The 17,738-nt window shown below is 32.6% G+C and overlaps 4 protein-coding genes across 4 annotated transcripts, besides 3 other annotated features; 1 reads left to right on the top strand and 3 right to left on the bottom strand.

Annotated features, from left to right (window-relative positions):
• Positions 1–6,116: 6,116 nt before the first annotated feature.
• Positions 6,117–7,622, bottom strand: TVAGG3_0767550 (STKc ROCK NDR like domain-containing protein; the record flags this gene model as incomplete). The annotated part of the gene is made up of 1 exon (XM_001322369.1): positions 6,234–7,604. The coding sequence occupies one exon, from the start codon at positions 7,602–7,604 to the stop codon at positions 6,234–6,236; it is 1,371 nt and encodes a 456-aa protein (XP_001322404.1).
• A 1,277-nt stretch (positions 7,623–8,899) lies between these two features.
• On the bottom strand, positions 8,900–9,481 carry TVAGG3_0767560 (uncharacterized protein; the record flags this gene model as incomplete). Its single annotated transcript, XM_001322370.1, has 1 exon — positions 8,900–9,481. The coding sequence occupies one exon, from the start codon at positions 9,479–9,481 to the stop codon at positions 8,900–8,902; it is 582 nt and encodes a 193-aa protein (XP_001322405.1).
• A 2,141-nt stretch (positions 9,482–11,622) lies between these two features.
• Positions 11,623–11,840: a mobile genetic element.
• Positions 11,841–12,703: 863 nt separating this feature from the next.
• Positions 12,704–15,679: a mobile genetic element.
• Positions 14,001–15,293, top strand: TVAGG3_0767590 (uncharacterized protein; the record flags this gene model as incomplete). The annotated part of the gene is made up of 1 exon (XM_001322371.2): positions 14,001–15,293. One exon carries the CDS (start codon positions 14,001–14,003, stop codon positions 15,291–15,293), a length of 1,293 nt encoding a protein of 430 aa, XP_001322406.1.
• Positions 15,680–15,951: 272 nt separating the features above from the next.
• Positions 15,952–17,738: part of a mobile genetic element that runs on past the window's edge.
• TVAGG3_0767610 (mutator transposase zinc finger domain family) lies at positions 16,026–17,738 on the bottom strand (the record flags this gene model as incomplete). The annotated part of the gene is made up of 1 exon (XM_051245864.1): positions 16,026–17,738. The coding sequence occupies one exon, from the start codon at positions 17,736–17,738 to the stop codon at positions 16,026–16,028; it is 1,713 nt and encodes a 570-aa protein (XP_051092451.1).

Genomic DNA, 17,738 nt, shown 5'->3' on the forward strand with positions numbered 1-17,738 from the left:
GTGATTGCAAATAATTTTGTCATTCCGGGAGACATGCATAGGCAATGTCTCCCGGAATGACACATTATGACCGACAAGAGTGCATAATACACTCTTGTCGGTCAAATATTTGCAAACGTATTGTGATTGCAAATTTTTGTCATTCCGGGAGACATGCATAGGCAATGTCTCCCGGAATGACACATTATGACCGACAAGAGTGCATAACACACTCTTGTCGGTCAAATATTTGCAAACGTATTGTGATTGCAAATAATTTTGTCATTCCGGGAGACATGCATAGGCAATGTCTCCCGGAATGACACATTATGACCGACAAGAGTGCATAACACTCTTGTCGGTCAAATATTTGCAAACGTATTGTGATTGCAAATAATTTTGTCATTCCGGGAGACATGCATAGGCAATGTCTCCCGGAATGACACATTATGACCGACAAGAGTGCATAATACACTCTTGTCGGTCAAATATTTGCCGCATTGTTATTGAATTGTCATTCCGGGAGACATGCATAGGCAATGTCTCCCGGAATGACACATTATGACCGACAAGAGTGCATAATACACTCTTGTCGGTCAAATATTTGCAAACGTATTGTGATTGCAAATAATTTTGTCATTCCGGGAGACATGCATAGGCAATGTCTCCCGGAATGACACATTATGACCGACAAGAGTGCATAACACACTCTTGTCGGTCAAATATTTGCAAACGTATTGTGATTGCAAATAATTTTGTCATTCCGGGAGACATGCATAGGCAATGTCTCCCGGAATGACACATTATGACCGACAAGAGTGCATAACACACTCTTGTCGGTCAAATATTTGCAAACGTATTGTGATTGCAAATAATTTTGTCATTCCGGGAGACATGCATAGGCAATGTCTCCCGGAATGACACATTATGACCGACAAGAGTGCATAACACTCTTGTCGGTCAAATATTTGCAAACGTATTGTGATTGCAAATAATTTTGTCATTCCGGGAGACATGCATAGGCAATGTCTCCCGGAATGACACATTATGACCGACAAGAGTGCATAATACACTCTTGTCGGTCAAATATTTGCAAACGTATTGTGATTGCAAATAATTTTGTCATTCCGGGAGACATGCATAGGCAATGTCTCCCGGAATGACACATTATGACCGACAAGAGTGCATAACACACTCTTGTCGGTCAAATATTTGCAAACGTATTGTGATTGCAAATAATTTTGTCATTCCGGGAGACATGCATAGGCAATGTCTCCCGGAATGACACATTATGACCGACAAGAGTGCATAATACACTCTTGTCGGTCAAATATTGCATTCAAGTATTGAATGATTGCTAACATTCCGGGAGACATGCATAGGCAATGTCTCCCGGAATGACACATTATGACCGACAAGAGTGCATAATACACTCTTGTCGGTCAAATATTTGCAAACGTATTGTGATTGCAAATAATTTTGTCATTCCGGGAGACATGCATAGGCAATGTCTCCCGGAATGACACATTATGACCGACAAGAGTGCATAATACACTCTTGTCGGTCAAATATTTGCAAACGTATTGTGATTGCAAATAATTTTGTCATTCCGGGAGACATGCATAGGCAATGTCTCCCGGAATGACACATTATGACCGACAAGAGTGCATAATACACTCTTGTCGGTCAAATATTTGCAAACGTATTGTGATTGCAAATAATTTTGTCATTCCGGGAGAGACATGCATAGGCAATGTCTCCCGGAATGACACATTATGACCGACAAGAGTGCATAACACACTCTTGTCGGTCAAATATTTGCAAACGTATTGTGATTGCAAATAATTTTGTCATTCCGGGAGACATGCATAGGCAATGTCTCCCGGAATGACACATTATGACCGACAAGAGTGCATAACACTCTTGTCGGTCAAATATTTGCAAACGTATTGTGATTGCAAATAATTTTGTCATTCCGGGAGACATGCATAGGCAATGTCTCCCGGAATGACACATTATGACCGACAAGAGTGCATAACACACTCTTGTCGGTCAAATATTTGCAAACGTATTGTGATTGCAAATAATTTTGTCATTCCGGGAGACATGCATAGGCAATGTCTCCCGGAATGACACATTATGACCGACAAGAGGGCATAATAACACTCTTGTCGGTCAAATATTTGCAAACGTATTGTGATTGCAAATAATTTTGTCATTCCGGGAGACATGCATAGGCAATGTCTCCCGGAATGACACATTATGACCGACAAGAGTGCATAATACACTCTTGTCGGTCAAATATTGCAAACGTATGTGATTGCAAATAATGCTTGTCATTCCGGGAGACATGCATAGGCAATGTCTCCCGGAATGACACATTATGACCGACAAGAGTGCAATAATACACTCTTGTCGGTCAAATTTTGCACACGTATGTGAATTGCAAATTTTTGTCATTCCGGGAGACATGCATAGGCAATGTCTCCCGGAATGACACATTATGACCGACAAGAGTGCATAATACACTCTTGTCGGTCAAATATTTGCAAACGTATTGTGATTGCAAATAATTTTGTCATTCCGGGAGACATGCATAGGCAATGTCTCCCGGAATGACACATTATGACCGACAAGAGTGCATAATACACTCTTGTCGGTCAAATATTTGCAAACGTATTGTGATTGCAAATAATTTTGTCATTCCGGGAGACATGCATAGGCAATGTCTCCCGGAATGACACATTATGACCGACAAGAGTGCATAATACACTCTTGTCGGTCAAATATTTGCAAACGTATTGTGATTGCAAATAATTTTGTCATTCCGGGAGACATGCATAGGCAATGTCTCCCGGAATGACACATTATGACCGACAAGAGTGCATAACACACTCTTGTCGGTCAAATATTTGCAAACGTATTGTGATTGCAAATAATTTTGTCATTCCGGGAGACATGCATAGGCAATGTCTCCCGGAATGACACATTATGACCGACAAGAGTGCATAATACACTCTTGTCGGTCAAATATTTGCAAACGTATTGTGATTGCAAATAATTTTGTCATTCCGGGAGACATGCATAGGCAATGTCTCCCGGAATGACACATTATGACCGACAAGAGTGCATAATACACTCTTGTCGGTCAAATATTTGCAAACGTATTGTGATTGCAAATAATTTTGTCATTCCGGGAGACATGCATAGGCAATGTCTCCCGGAATGACACATTATGACCGACAAGAGTGTGTTATGCACTCTTGTCGGTCAAATATTTGCAAACGTATTGTGATTGCAAATAATTTTGTCATTCCGGGAGACATGCATAGGCAATGTCTCCCGGAATGACACATTATGACCGACAAGAGTGCATAATACACTCTTGTCGGTCAAATTTGCATTCAAGTTATGAATGCGGAACTTGTCATTCCGGGAGACATGCATAGGCAATGTCTCCCGGAATGACACATTATGACCGACAAGAGTGCATAACACACTCTTGTCGGTCAAATATTTGCAAACGTATTGTGATTGCAAATAATTTTGTCATTCCGGGAGACATGCATAGGCAATGTCTCCCGGAATGACACATTATGACCGACAAGAGTGCATAATACACTCTTGTCGGTCAAATATTTGCAAACGTATTGTGATTGCAAATAATTTTGTCATTCCGGGAGACATGCATAGGCAATGTCTCCCGGAATGACACATTATGACCGACAAGAGTGCATAATACACTCTTGTCGGTCAAATTTGCACGTTATGATGCGGAACTTGTCATTCCGGGAGACATGCATAGGCAATGTCTCCCGGAATGACACATTATGACCGACAAGAGTGCATAACACACTCTTGTCGGTCAAATATTTGCAAACGTATTGTGATTGCAAATAATTTTGTCATTCCGGGAGACATGCATAGGCAATGTCTCCCGGAATGACACATTATGACCGACAAGAGTGCATAACACACTCTTGTCGGTCAAATATTTGCAAACGTATTGTGATTGCAAATAATTTTGTCATTCCGGGAGACATGCATAGGCAATGTCTCCCGGAATGACACATTATGACCGACAAGAGTGCATAATACACTCTTGTCGGTCAAATATTCAACGTTATGGATGCAATTTTGTCATTCCGGGAGACATGCATAGGCAATGTCTCCCGGAATGACACATTATGACCGACAAGAGTGCATAACACTCTTGTCGGTCAAATATTTGCAAACGTATTGTGATTGCAAATAATTTTGTCATTCCGGGAGACATGCATAGGCAATGTCTCCCGGAATGACACATTATGACCGACAAGAGTGCATAACACACTCTTGTCGGTCAAATATTTGCAAACGTATTGTGATTGCAAATAATTTTGTCATTCCGGGAGACATGCATAGGCAATGTCTCCCGGAATGACACATTATGACCGACAAGAGTGCATAACACACTCTTGTCGGTCAAATATTTGCAAACGTATTGTGATTGCAAATAATTTTGTCATTCCGGGAGACATGCATAGGCAATGTCTCCCGGAATGACACATTATGACCGACAAGAGTGCATAATACACTCTTGTCGGTCAAATATTCAAGTTATGAATGCGGAACTTGCTATCATTCCGGGAGACATGCATAGGCAATGTCTCCCGGAATGACACATTATGACCGACAAGAGTGCATAACACACTCTTGTCGGTCAAATATTTGCAAACGTATTGTGATTGCAAATAATTTTGTCATTCCGGGAGACATTGCCTATGCATGTCTCCCGGAATGACACATTATGACCGACAAGAGTGCATAATACACTCTTGTCGGTCAAATATTTGCAAACGTATTGTGATTGCAAATAATTTTGTCATTCCGGGAGACATGCATAGGCAATGTCTCCCGGAATGACACATTATGACCGACAAGAGTGCATAACACACTCTTGTCGGTCAAATATTTGCAAACGTATTGTGATTGCAAATAATTTTGTCATTCCGGGAGACATGCATAGGCAATGTCTCCCGAACTGACAAATGCCGATTGACTAAAGTTAATAATAAAAATATCTTGTTTCTATTTTTGTATATCTATACTACTTCTTTTCCTTTTTTTTAACCCAATTTACCTATTTTTTTCCTTTACCTATTTGAGGACATATATTCATATAAAACATTATTTCTATTAAATCCTTAATTTATTTCATCTTAATTTTTTTATTTTACATAAAAAATTTCATTATGCGTTTATCTTATACATTATTTAATATCTTTTTTTTTAATTCAACAAAAAAAATCGAATCGTATTGGCTCGAACCTGTCTACTCTACCATCAAAAATTAATGTAAATTCCAATAAACCAGATTATATAGTTTTTCACAAAGCCAATCCTATATATATGATAACTTTTTTCCAATGGTGATTCCCCCTTATCTGATTCCTTGATGGGATCATATTTCCATAAAAGAATTTTTTTGAATACTTGTTGTAATTATATTGAGATATCATTTTTAATATACTAATAAATCTATTATTTAATTTCTCATAAATAATCATATTTCATGAGAAATTTCTCAAACTCTAAATTTTTTATAAATATTTATTTTTTTTCCTGTTCAATCTGTTTCTCAAAATCCTAAGGTGATTTTTCATGTTCTTATACTAAATCAATATCTATGCAAGTAGTATATTCTATGATTTAAATAACAAGCCAAAATAACCGTAAAAATTTCTTTGGACAGCCTCTAAATTTTGAATAAAAATGCTAATTTGTATTACAGAATGGTTTGATTTTAGTAATATTCCATGTTTCAAGTAATTTTATTTTAAAAACAGAAGAGATTAATTTATATTTTTTCATTCTCTTTGAATAACTCTTCCAAAATAAATATATCAGGTCTTCTAAAAGTTGTTTTACCTTTTGATAAATAAGATAAAGATGAAGATGGACTAACTACTCTTCATTAGACAGAAAGTATTAATGTATTAGAAACTTTAGATTTTCTATACTTAAACATGGCATACATATCAGTGCCAATGATGTTTCTTGGTGAAATTATCTTCAGCATTTTCAACATATTCAAGATATTTTGAGCATCTACCGAAAGAAAAATACACTTGTACAAACAGAGTCTAATAAACATAGCAATAATATATATATATATATATATATATCAATAATTTAGCTATTCAAGATTGAAATAAAAAAAATTAGAAACAAACAAGAATTTAATAAACAAAACAATAATATATAAATATAAATTAGCAATGGTTGCATACCTTTGCGAGAACTGCTGACTGTGGCTTTGCCTTGAATGAAAATCCGAGGAAAGCGAAAGAAGCAAGCTTTGAGAGGCAGGAAGCTGCTCTCAATTCTTCTGGGACAACTGTAAATTCATCGAAATGCTGTGTGTCGAGTGGATCTGTGACTTGTGGCCTCATTGGTGGTTTATTCGCCTGGTAGTTGTTGAAATCAAAGCCTTTGAAGAAAGGATGAGCGATGATTTCGTCAAATCCGATTCTCTGTTCTTTGTCGCAAAGTAATTTTCTGATCAAGTCTAATGCGACAGTTGGAACTCTCTGTGAAGCTGGGATTCTCAGTGACTTCCTCCAGTGAACAATTCTTAACGCGGTTTCTTGCTTGGACTCGCTTGCAAAAGGTGTAAATCCGTAAAGAAATTCGTAAAGAATGACACCGAACGACCACCAATCGCTTTCAACGGAAGGAGCTTCTCCTAATATGACTTCTGGAGCAACGTAATCGATTGTTCCGACAATTGAACTCCTTTGTCTGTGATGTCTGTTATTTGCGGTAGAAACAATCGATGAAGAGTCGATTAAGAGGTCCTGTGAGTTAATAAGGAGATTGTTGTAATCGTTATCGACTTTGTTGTAGGAAGATGCGATGCCAAAATCTGTCAATTTGATGTGGCCATCAGAATTGATCAGAATGTTGTCCGGCTTGACATCTGAATGAACATAGCCAAGTTGGTGGATGTAGTGAAGAGCTAAAACGATTTCTCCGGCAAAAAATCTTGCAACAGGGTATGGGAATGTGTTGATCTTAACTAACGCATTCATTAAGTCACCACCTTGTACGAAATCTAAAAGGAGATATAAATGATCGTTGTCTTGGAAAGATGAATGAAGGTTAACAATCCAATTATTGTTAGCAACTGAAAGAATGTTGCGCTCATTGATAACTGATTGTACTTGGTCGTTTAGAATAACGTCTGCCTTTCTGATGATCTTCAAAGCATAGATTTGGGCATTCTTGTCTGTAACTAACCAGACATCTGCAAAACCACCGCGACCGATAAGTTTGATGTAGTTGAAATTCTCTGGGCGAAGTCTTTGACGTTGTAATCTTGTAAATTGTGAACCTTCTTGATGAAATTCTTGTAATAATTGTTGTTTTTCTTCTTCTGTTGCATTGATACTGTCGAGGGCACGATTTAAGGTAGAAATGTCTTCTTTTCTTTCTTCTAATTGTCTTGCTCTTTGAGTCCATAAGTTTTCTAAGTATCTCTTTGATGCTTCAGCCTTTAAAACAGTTTCACGTGATGGTTCGAAGAAACTAACAGCTAACGCGGTGTTAATATTGCTTCTGCCAGCTCTACGAATTACGCTCATGAAATTTATGAATTGCAGAGATGTTGAGATTTTTGTGAGAAAATGGAAATTTTGGAGATATTATTCTATATATAATTATAATCATAATCTCTTAAAATTATATAAATTTTGCTTTGATTCAGATTTTTCAATGGAGAACTTTCAATGAGTTCCATCAAAAATTTATGATATTTGAAAAATGATCGTAAGAATGATTTCAGACTTTCGTTTTTGTGCTCAAAAATTTCTGATAATATTTCATGAAATCATGATTTCCTTCATATGTACATATATTTTTCTTCAAATATTTTTTATGAAATTAATTGAAAAATTACGATAAATTTTCTCTTGATTTTTTGAGAGAAAATTTATTAATTTGACTCTAAAATACTTGTTTCCACATTTATTTATATAATATATTATATTTTTCAAATAAAAAGAATACATTAAGGTTACGTTTTCAAAACATTCGAATAATCGTAATGAATATTACGAAGGTTCGTAGTTAATATTGCATTAATTAGATTAGTTATTGAACGGAGGTCTGTAATACATGCTCTAATAGCATTTCCAAATTAATCGCTATATATTGCAAGGGTAAATATGGATTGAATTGTCCCGAAGTAAGTTTGCAGGTATTTAATATTGCATCTTGTATCGATAATAACATCTTGTTTAGAATTTATCAGTTCGCTATTATCAAATTTACAAATCTCATTTAAAATAATAGAAGAATTAAAATTTTTAAAAGAAAATCTTAAAGTATCAGTTGTGTTGATGATTATTTTGTAGATAAGATCAAAGATACTCGAATGATAAATTGCATTATTTTAATTTCTCGGCACTAACATATAATTATTGATTTTATTTGTGCCTCTCATAAATGAAAAGGCTAGTGGCAAAATATATTTTGATAAATATTAAATCATTTTTCATGAATTTCAGAACGATGCGCTATTGGGAAATCAATGGAAATTACCATATTACATCATGATTATATTTATTTGATTAGCAAATTGTTTATTCATCTCAATCTTGAATTATTTCGGATTAAATTTATAGGTTTTTAGACATTTTATTATTATACCTGATTAATAAATTCGTGAAGGAATGATTTGCAGTAATTGATCTATTAAAAAATTGATAAAAACGAGTTGAATATAATTTCGATGCTTTGTTCGCGACAGGAATACAAAATAGTCTTTGCTTTAAAATATTTAAAATCATTTGTTTATTTTTTAATATTTCTATTATATTAATTAATACAACTGATAATGTTAAAGAAGGTTTGCTTCTTTTTGAAAGAGATTCTGAAATCACTGCATGTTTTTCAATGTTAGTACTTGTTTAGCATTGAAATTTGACATTGAAAATGAGTCCTCATTAGATTGTGAATCTTCATTCGGTACTGAATAAGAATATTCGCTTGATATTGAATGTTTCTCCTTATTTGACGTTGAATATGAACCTTTAGTTGATTTCGAATAGGAAAGTGATTCAGACAAATCTTCATCTTTGTTTTGTTTCCTTCTCCTTCTTCTTTTAGTCTTCTCCTCAGATTTGCTTGATTCATTGTCTTTGGAATCATTATCAGACATATCATCTGGTTTGCTCTGACTATATGACTTTGTACTTGATTTGCTTTCATCATCATCTTTAGGTTCAACCTTTCTCTTATCTGAATCTTTTTCTTCATCAGAAATTGATTCATCTTTTGGTTCTGTTTTTCTCTTTTCTGTGTCTCTTTCTTCGTCAGAAATTATTTCTTCTTTAGGTTCTTCTTCATGTTTTTCAATATTATTTTGAGGTTTATTCTTATTTTTCTTGTATGAAATCACTACATATATAATATCTGCAATTGATATTACTATGATTCCAACAACGAAAACAATCAGCATAATTGTATCACCGTTTGTTTCAAACTCATCCTCTTTTTGTTGAATTCGATAACTTCTTCCATTGTATGACCTCCACCACTTGATGGTAATCTCAAAAACAAATCCTTCTCAAAGAAATCTTCTTCAGATTCTTCATCTTCACTAGATTCTTTATCTGCTGATATTTCAATCTTAACTTTAGAGTTAATATTGAGTGTTGAGATATTTACTTCTCCATTGAGTTTTAGCAAATCATAGTATGGGTAAATGCAAACTGTTGGATCTGATGCTTCATTTTGAGTGATATTTTTTGCTGTTGTAATAAAATTATTGATTTTTTCATTATCTGTAGTAACATTAACATTTAATTTGTTCTTATTGTGAGCAGTGATTGAAAATAGCTGGATTTCATTTTCATTGATTTTAACATCTTTTTCAAGAGACAAATTTGTTTTTGTTGTAAAGATTGACTCTAATTTCATTGGTGTATGAATAAATCTTCTTTTAACAGGTGGTAAAAAGTTGCAGCTTGTATCTTACATGATTCTGTTTTAGATTTGCACTCCAATTTTATCAGTTGATTTGTTCTTTCTTCAGTAGTATCTGTTGTTATACTAAATGGATTTTCATACTTATTTATAATTACTTTTGGTTCATTTTTATATGTTTGTGTACTGTAATGTTTTGTGCTTAAGAATTCTGTTGTAGCAACAAAATTTTCTTTGCTTGCAAATACAAAATTGCCAAGCATACATTTACATTCACCTGGAGGTATTGTAAATATTTTTGATTGAGAATATCTCATCCCAACTTCATAGTTTGCGAAATCAGGATACCATATTCCATTCTTTACGCAGTCAACTGTTTCGTTTGTCAGAATGTATGGATCAGGCTTCGAAGCATTGTAAAATGGATCATTTAATTTTGTAAACTCTTCTACTTCATCTTTTGAATAGATACCAGGTTCAAAAGGCAAAACCCAATATTTGTCAAGTTCAAAATAGCATTCCAAAGTTTGATTGTGAGGATCTAGCGTATATACACTAAAATATCCAAAATCATTATACGTAATTAATTCAGGATCATTTATCGATCTGATCTAAACCCAAATCTGAGAATAGAGGAGTTTGTATAATCATCAAGTCCTCTACTAATTAAATATCCATTAAATGCATATACATCCATAGATTTACTATATTCGAGACCTCTTTCTGTTATATTTATATAATGCGATATAAAAGATTTTGCTATATATCGATGAGTTGTAAAAACACAATAGTTAATATCGTTAAAATTAATACCTCTAGGAGTACAGTCGTCCGTTCTTTGGATTGTAAATGGTTCCGAAGCATTTTTAGCTGAAATTTTTATAATCATTGGTTTACTTTCATCAGAAACAATGGATTATCAACATGATTTATATTGTTGAATTCAGATTGATTTAAAAATATATAATCTCCCTGTATCGATACGTTTGAAGCTACAAAGTATGAACCTTTCATGCAATAAGAATTCCCTGCTGGAATCTCATAAAATGAGATATATTCGTATGCAGGTTCTCCATATATGCAATCATATGTGAATTCTTCATAAGTAATGAATGATCTAATTGTTTGAAAAAGGAAATATATCATAATTCTTTTTTTTTCAAAAAAAAAAACGATATAAGATTGAATGGCACTTAGAATGTATACATTGCATGTTCCGAAACACAATTCCTCCTAATGAAAGAATCTTCTTTCAATTCTTACGAAATGTTATTATTATAATAATCCAATCCTAATAAAGTGTATAAATTTTGAAATTTGGCCAAACTTTATATTACATATTCAATATTTTAACTTTTTCAAAGAATTTAATTTTTCAATATATGCCCAGAATTAATATTAATAAATAAACTTGATTTTCATATAGGTAAATCATTAAAAAAATATTTACACTCCCTCTCAAAAATTGAGAAAATGCAGATGCTTGAAAATCAAAAATATGAAATCAAGTTTGCACTACATGTCCTGAAACACAATTCCTCCCGATGTAAAAACCTTCTTTCAATTCTTACGAAATTTTGAAATGCCCCGAGTCATTTATTATAATTATATCATAATAATCTGTATAAATTTCGAAATTTGGCCTAACTTTGTATGGCAAATTCAAAATTTTAAGGGTCATTATTGATTTTGTAATTTAATCATCGTCGTTATCGATTTTGTAATTTAATCGTTATCGTCTTTTTCTAAACGTGCATTTTTTGCTTTCGGAGCTATTGAACATACATTGGCCCTTACCAGCAATTGAAAACTATTTTTCATTATCAACAATTACATTACTCCGAGTTATTCATCAATCAATGAAAATCGATATATAGTCCATACTTCAATTTACAATATTGGCAAGTCCAATTTCACTTGGCATATTTAACTCATATAGAAAAACCAGTTGGAATCGGCAAAATTATCTTTAATTCCATACATAAGAAAAAAAAATTATAAAGTTCTTCAATAATAGCAAACTAATAGTTTAAATAGATTTACAAGTATCGCCCATCTACTTTTGATATAATTCACATATTAAATGTAGAAAACTGGTTTAAAATAAAGATTTCAAAAGTTCGAAAACGATTTATGAAAAAATAACTTGATGACATTTACTAAATTTGCTCTGTATTAAAGTATCGATGATAGAAAGAGCATATTTTGTAAATATTTCAAAAATATTTAAAAGTCGGAGAAATTGTATTGTAATGTACTATAATTATGTTACAAATCCGATTCAATACTAATCCTTCGCTATTGAAGTTGTTTTGAGAAGGATATTCTCTAAATTCTTGATAAATCTTTAAAATCTAGAGTAATCGTTTTGTAAACTTAACAAAACTAAAATGTATACCAATAGATTGGCATTTTCTACATTTTCAAAGTGAGAGAGTGTAAATTCTTTTTTTTATCCTATTAAGGTTTTTAAAAAATTTAATTAACTTAATTTATATGATCTGAAATATATGACAAGTTAATATGGAGAATTCTTTCAACCCAATTTCAATTTATTGAATTTTCTATTCGAATTCAAAAATTTTCCCAAGAAGAAAAAATAATTAGGAAATTTAATATGTTAATACATAAAATATTTTATTTATTCAAAGAATTCAATTTTCTATTGGATCAAAAAACTTGTGTTAAAGTTCGTATTTTAAGATAACTATACTTTTAGAAGCTGTTTTTATTTTTTTCACCGGGATTGTATTAAGGGTATAGTCCACTAAAAATTTTTAAGTTTTGACAATGAAAATAAGCTCTGTGACCATGTAAATATATATCTATGCAAAACGAGAGGTTATGCCATAATTTTTTTTAGTTATCAAATTTTCCTTTTTTTGAGAGAAGTCTCTCAATAATTTGAGAAGAATGTTTGATATAAAGAGATACACATTTGTAGAACGAAGTAAGTGTTTTCCAAACATTTTATATGTTCATCCTGTATAACAATATAAAGCTGCATAGTGCCATCTTGTGCGTTTGCTATTTTATGCACTTTTCATTGAGATAATCCCTCTTCTCGGGTGATTTTAACAGTCAACTCAATTTTAAAATAAAGATTTCATCAAAATGATTTCGAAATTCGGATATTGATTATATAAATAGCACTGTTAACATATTTTGGATGAGTAAAAAATACCTTGTTTTGTATGCATTTAGTACACCTTTATTTTTGATTAAAACTGTAAAATTTTTATTCCTTATATAATAAATAGTATATGTTACATAAACATGAAATTCAAAAGCATTCAATTTTGGATTTTTTAGATTTGGTAAATTTTAGAAGAAATAAAATCAGCAATCAAAATAAAGAAACTTTTTTTGTATCTTCTATGATTACCTTTTGGTACAAAATTTTGCATTAATAAGTAAATTATCTGTATTATTCTGTGAGCACAAGCCCTCAGTTATGCTGGCAGTGAATGATGAATCGTCATTTTGCGAAGAGAACGCGATTATTAAGGTAATTTTGAGAATTGTCTTGAATTATTTAAAATTAAAGTTAATTGAATAGGTAGGATAACTAGCCTTTGCTAAATTTGTATAATTTGACCTTATTCTAGTTGGATCTGAGAATATTTTGCTGAAATAATAAATTATATCGCCGATTTATGAAAATTTCTCTGATGGGACCGACTCGCTGAAACGATTAGTGTTAATGGTAACTTGTCTGAATTTTCAAATTTTTTTCGAAATCCAAAAAATCACAAACAAAAGCATCAAAATTAGATTTGCATTTAAGGTTTCATTTTTTTTGGAAAATAAAAATATTTTTTCCCCAATAAAGTTTATTTTTACTTTTGAGAGGAATAGAAACGTTATTTTGGAATTTTGAAACGACAGAAATGTTCCATTTTTTAATTTTTGATTGAACCGTTATCCATTGAAAAACCTCGATTTTAAAATGTTATTCCAAAATATTCATCTAATGATATAGTATATATTTATTAATTATTACTTTTTATTCAATTTTCACTTTTGGCGGGATTTCATTTTTTTGTTGTTGTATGGGCCATATTGTTCACCCAAAACGGAAAACAAAGGCAATGCATAACATTTTACTCCACGAACGTCGTCGACTCTCAGCGCGACAGATGCTTGGTGCTTGCATAATGACCGGAATGCCATATACAAAAGGTGCTCGCTTTCTTTCTCTTTGTGGAACTAAGCCCCCTGTGAAGAGTGGTGTCATGAGACAACAGAGATTTTGTGACGATAAGATTAGAAGACTTAAAAGTATTTCCCTAATGCTGTCGAGAAAGTCCTTCAGTGGTTACTTATCCATTGATGCAAGATGGACGCACAGGCGAAACTCGCCAAGTTGTACAGTAACTGCGCTCGATGCTGTCACAAAAAGAGTTCTTGCATGCGTGAACATCAACCATATTGGTGGAAACAGACAGCATGCTCAGTATTCCGGAGCTTCCAACAATATGGAAAGTGCTGGAACTCGAATCATCTTGAAGCAATTAAAGAAATACAATATCTTGAAAGATGTTAAAGAGATTATTAAAGACCGAGATAACAAAAGTGTCTCTGTCTTTAAAGAATTTGGCGTCTCTCATCTTGAAAGATTCGATCCAGGTCATGTATCAAAAAATATCTCAAAAGATTTTACAAAGTTCTCAGCTTCTCATAAGACAGTTGAAGTTTTCAACGACAAGACTCAGAAGATTGAAAAAATAGAGAGACCTTTCTGGGGTCTGAATGCAAGCCTAAGTATGTGGCTTTGGTCATGTTTTGCCGAAGAAAATATTGACAAACGTACGAAAATGTGGGAGAATTGTGTCTACCATTACGTAGGCAATCATTCTTTTTGCGAACCGCACAATTACAAATGCTTTGAATGGCAAAAAGGTGTCAATTCGATCCAACTTCAATTCATGCTCTATGACTGGGTTCACAAATGGACACCCATAGTTTCCAAAGTTTCTTCCATTGGATCTACCTGCATGAATGAAGCGTTTAACTCCAAAATTGCATGCTATTTGGACAAATCAAGAGCCTGGAAGAACATTAACATTAGAGTTAACGTTGCAATCTTAGAATGGAATGATCCAGAGCATTTTCTCGGAGATATACAAAAAGCATTACATCTTCCCCCACTTCCAGAAGATTGTGTCAAATCATTTGAAGAGAATTGTTACTCCAAAATGATATTGAAACAAAAAACTGTTACAAAAGGTTCTAAAAAACAGAACAAATACAAAAAATCCATTCAGAGTGTACCAGGAGGAGATTATCAAGTTTTCAAGTCCGAATGGGAATCAGAAGACGAAGACATTGATGACTTTGATTAACGAAAATTACATTTTATTTAATGTTTTTGTTTTTAATTAAATTATTATTATGCTCATTTTCTTATTATGATTTTTTCTCATTATGATATAAATAATTTATTAATGCATTTATCCAATAATTATGCTATGATATTTTTATGCCTTATTTCATTTCTCTTATATTTGATAATCTGGTAAAATATAGTTCAGACTATAATCATTTTAGATTATTGATATATTTATATATGTTAGAATAAAATTAGTTTCATTTTCTACTTTTATTTTGAATTAATAATTTATAATATCAAATATTATGGCGTAACCTCTCCTTTAAAATATATATATATATAGGCCTATAGAGTTTATTGGCACTCTCAAAACTCTAGAATTTTGAGTTTACTATACCCTTAATTTTGCAAATTACCTCAGACTTTTCAGAGGATTGAGTTGCCACTCAATCCTCTGAAATAGTCTGTGTTAATTTTTAGTCTCTACACTATTTCAATATAAGCTCCATTTTTAAACAGTTTTTAAAAATCGAGCATTGAAAAGTGTGATGAGACTTAATTCTTTCAAAATTTGAATCTTATTGTATATCACCGGACTATGATCATAATAGAGTTGCAATCTCTAATTATAGCCACATTAGTACTCGTGGGTCGATATATCATGGGAGATACAAAATTATTTGAATTTTCTTTTATTTTTTTAAAAAATATTAAAAAAAGTAAATAAATAACTAACAACACAGCATCACTTTTCGTAAAATGCTTTAATCCTAGTCCTTTTTCCCCTTAATTTTTCAATCTCTCCCAGGTTGAAATTTATTCCGGGAATTTTTAAAGATGCTTGGTCAACATAAAATTTCATTAAATCTTCCACAGGAGTCATAAACTCTGAACATTTGAAGCGAGCATGAACTGCATCATTCAAATTTTTAAGAAGATTTTTGTTCGAAAAGTGATTCAATACGGCGATTACATGAATACAAGGTAATCCGTATAATTCGATGTGCTTACATGTGCATGAATATTGTGAATCTGACATAATTTTTACGCAATATGTATAGCGACCAAAAGTTGCATAATATAATTCTTGAATTGGATCATATAATACCGAGCTAAACATATCTGAATGTTTCAAAGTTTCATTTAGATTTTTGATAATATTATCTGATTTAAAATCACCTGTTAAAACATTTTTAACAAGATTGAATTCATGTTCAATGAGACGGAGAATTAGTTCGGCGGGTTCATATGTATCCCATTTATCTTTAATTTCGGCATTAAGGGATTCAATAAGAGATGTTGTGAGTATGCCAGCGGTGTAGTCAGCGAATCCTTCAAATGGGTTAATACTATCTAAGTACTTAAAGAGATCCTGATTATTTTTGCGGTTTGGATATTCCTCTTGTAAACGAGTTTCTAACTTTTTAATCAAGTCAATTCGTTTTTGAGGATGGTCTGCGTAAGCGACTTCAACAATTTCGGAATAGACATTGATGTATTCCCTTTTTGTTGCAAAATGACGTAAGCAAAATTTATGATCGCAAGAAAAGCCTGATTCTCTAACAGCAGCTATAATTGCCGGACCTTGATCGGAATAAATATTCTTGAATCTGCTTGGTGGAATAAAAGATTTCAATTTAGTGAGCATATCCTTAATTGTTATCGTATTTTCACTAACAGACCATGCAAATGCAATAGGGATAAGTCTATTATTTGGTGCAGGTGTACCAATAATGAGTAAGTTTCCTTTTTTAATACAAAATAAAAACGTTCCATCAATTTGAATTATTCCGCAAAAAGCTTGTGTTTGCATGTAAAAATGAGTTATTGGAGGAATTACAATAAATGAATAAATTTGAAAGTCTTTTGAATTTTCAGGTAATTCATCACCTTTCTTAAATGTATGCAATTCAATTTCATTGTTAACTTCTTTAACTAAAATCATTTCGCAGAATCCTTGTTCGATTTTGTTTATGATTGAAAAAATTGTTGAGAAATAATTGTAAGATTGAATTCTATCCCCTTTTGTGGTTCCTTTAAGTTTATTTACTATATTATGGAACATCGTATAAGTTGCATTGGGAATATTCAATTCTTTTGCAAAAATTTCTTTGCATTGAGGAACATTATCAGAATTTGCTAATTCATAGACTTTTTTTCCTGCTTGCAACTTAAGAATTTTTGGTATATTGTTACTCGGCTTGCATTGCTTTGTTCTATGCTCGTGTTTAATTACTGGAATGAAGAAAAGTTGACCATTTTCATGAGTCTTTACAAGCTCCATGCAAAATTGGCAGTTAGGACAACGAAACTTTTTTCCTTGCTCAAAATTTAATGGATAAAAAGAATTATATGAATCTTTTGCAATAAATATAGCAGCTTCTGTAGGATCTGTAAATTTTAATTTGCTATATCTTTCCTTGAGATTTGGAATTGGGGGATTTTCAGGTATTTCCAT

The sequence above is a fragment of the Trichomonas vaginalis genome, chromosome III (genome assembly GCF_026262505.1).
Source record: "Trichomonas vaginalis G3 chromosome III, whole genome shotgun sequence".
NCBI lineage: Eukaryota > Parabasalia > Trichomonadida > Trichomonadidae > Trichomonas > Trichomonas vaginalis.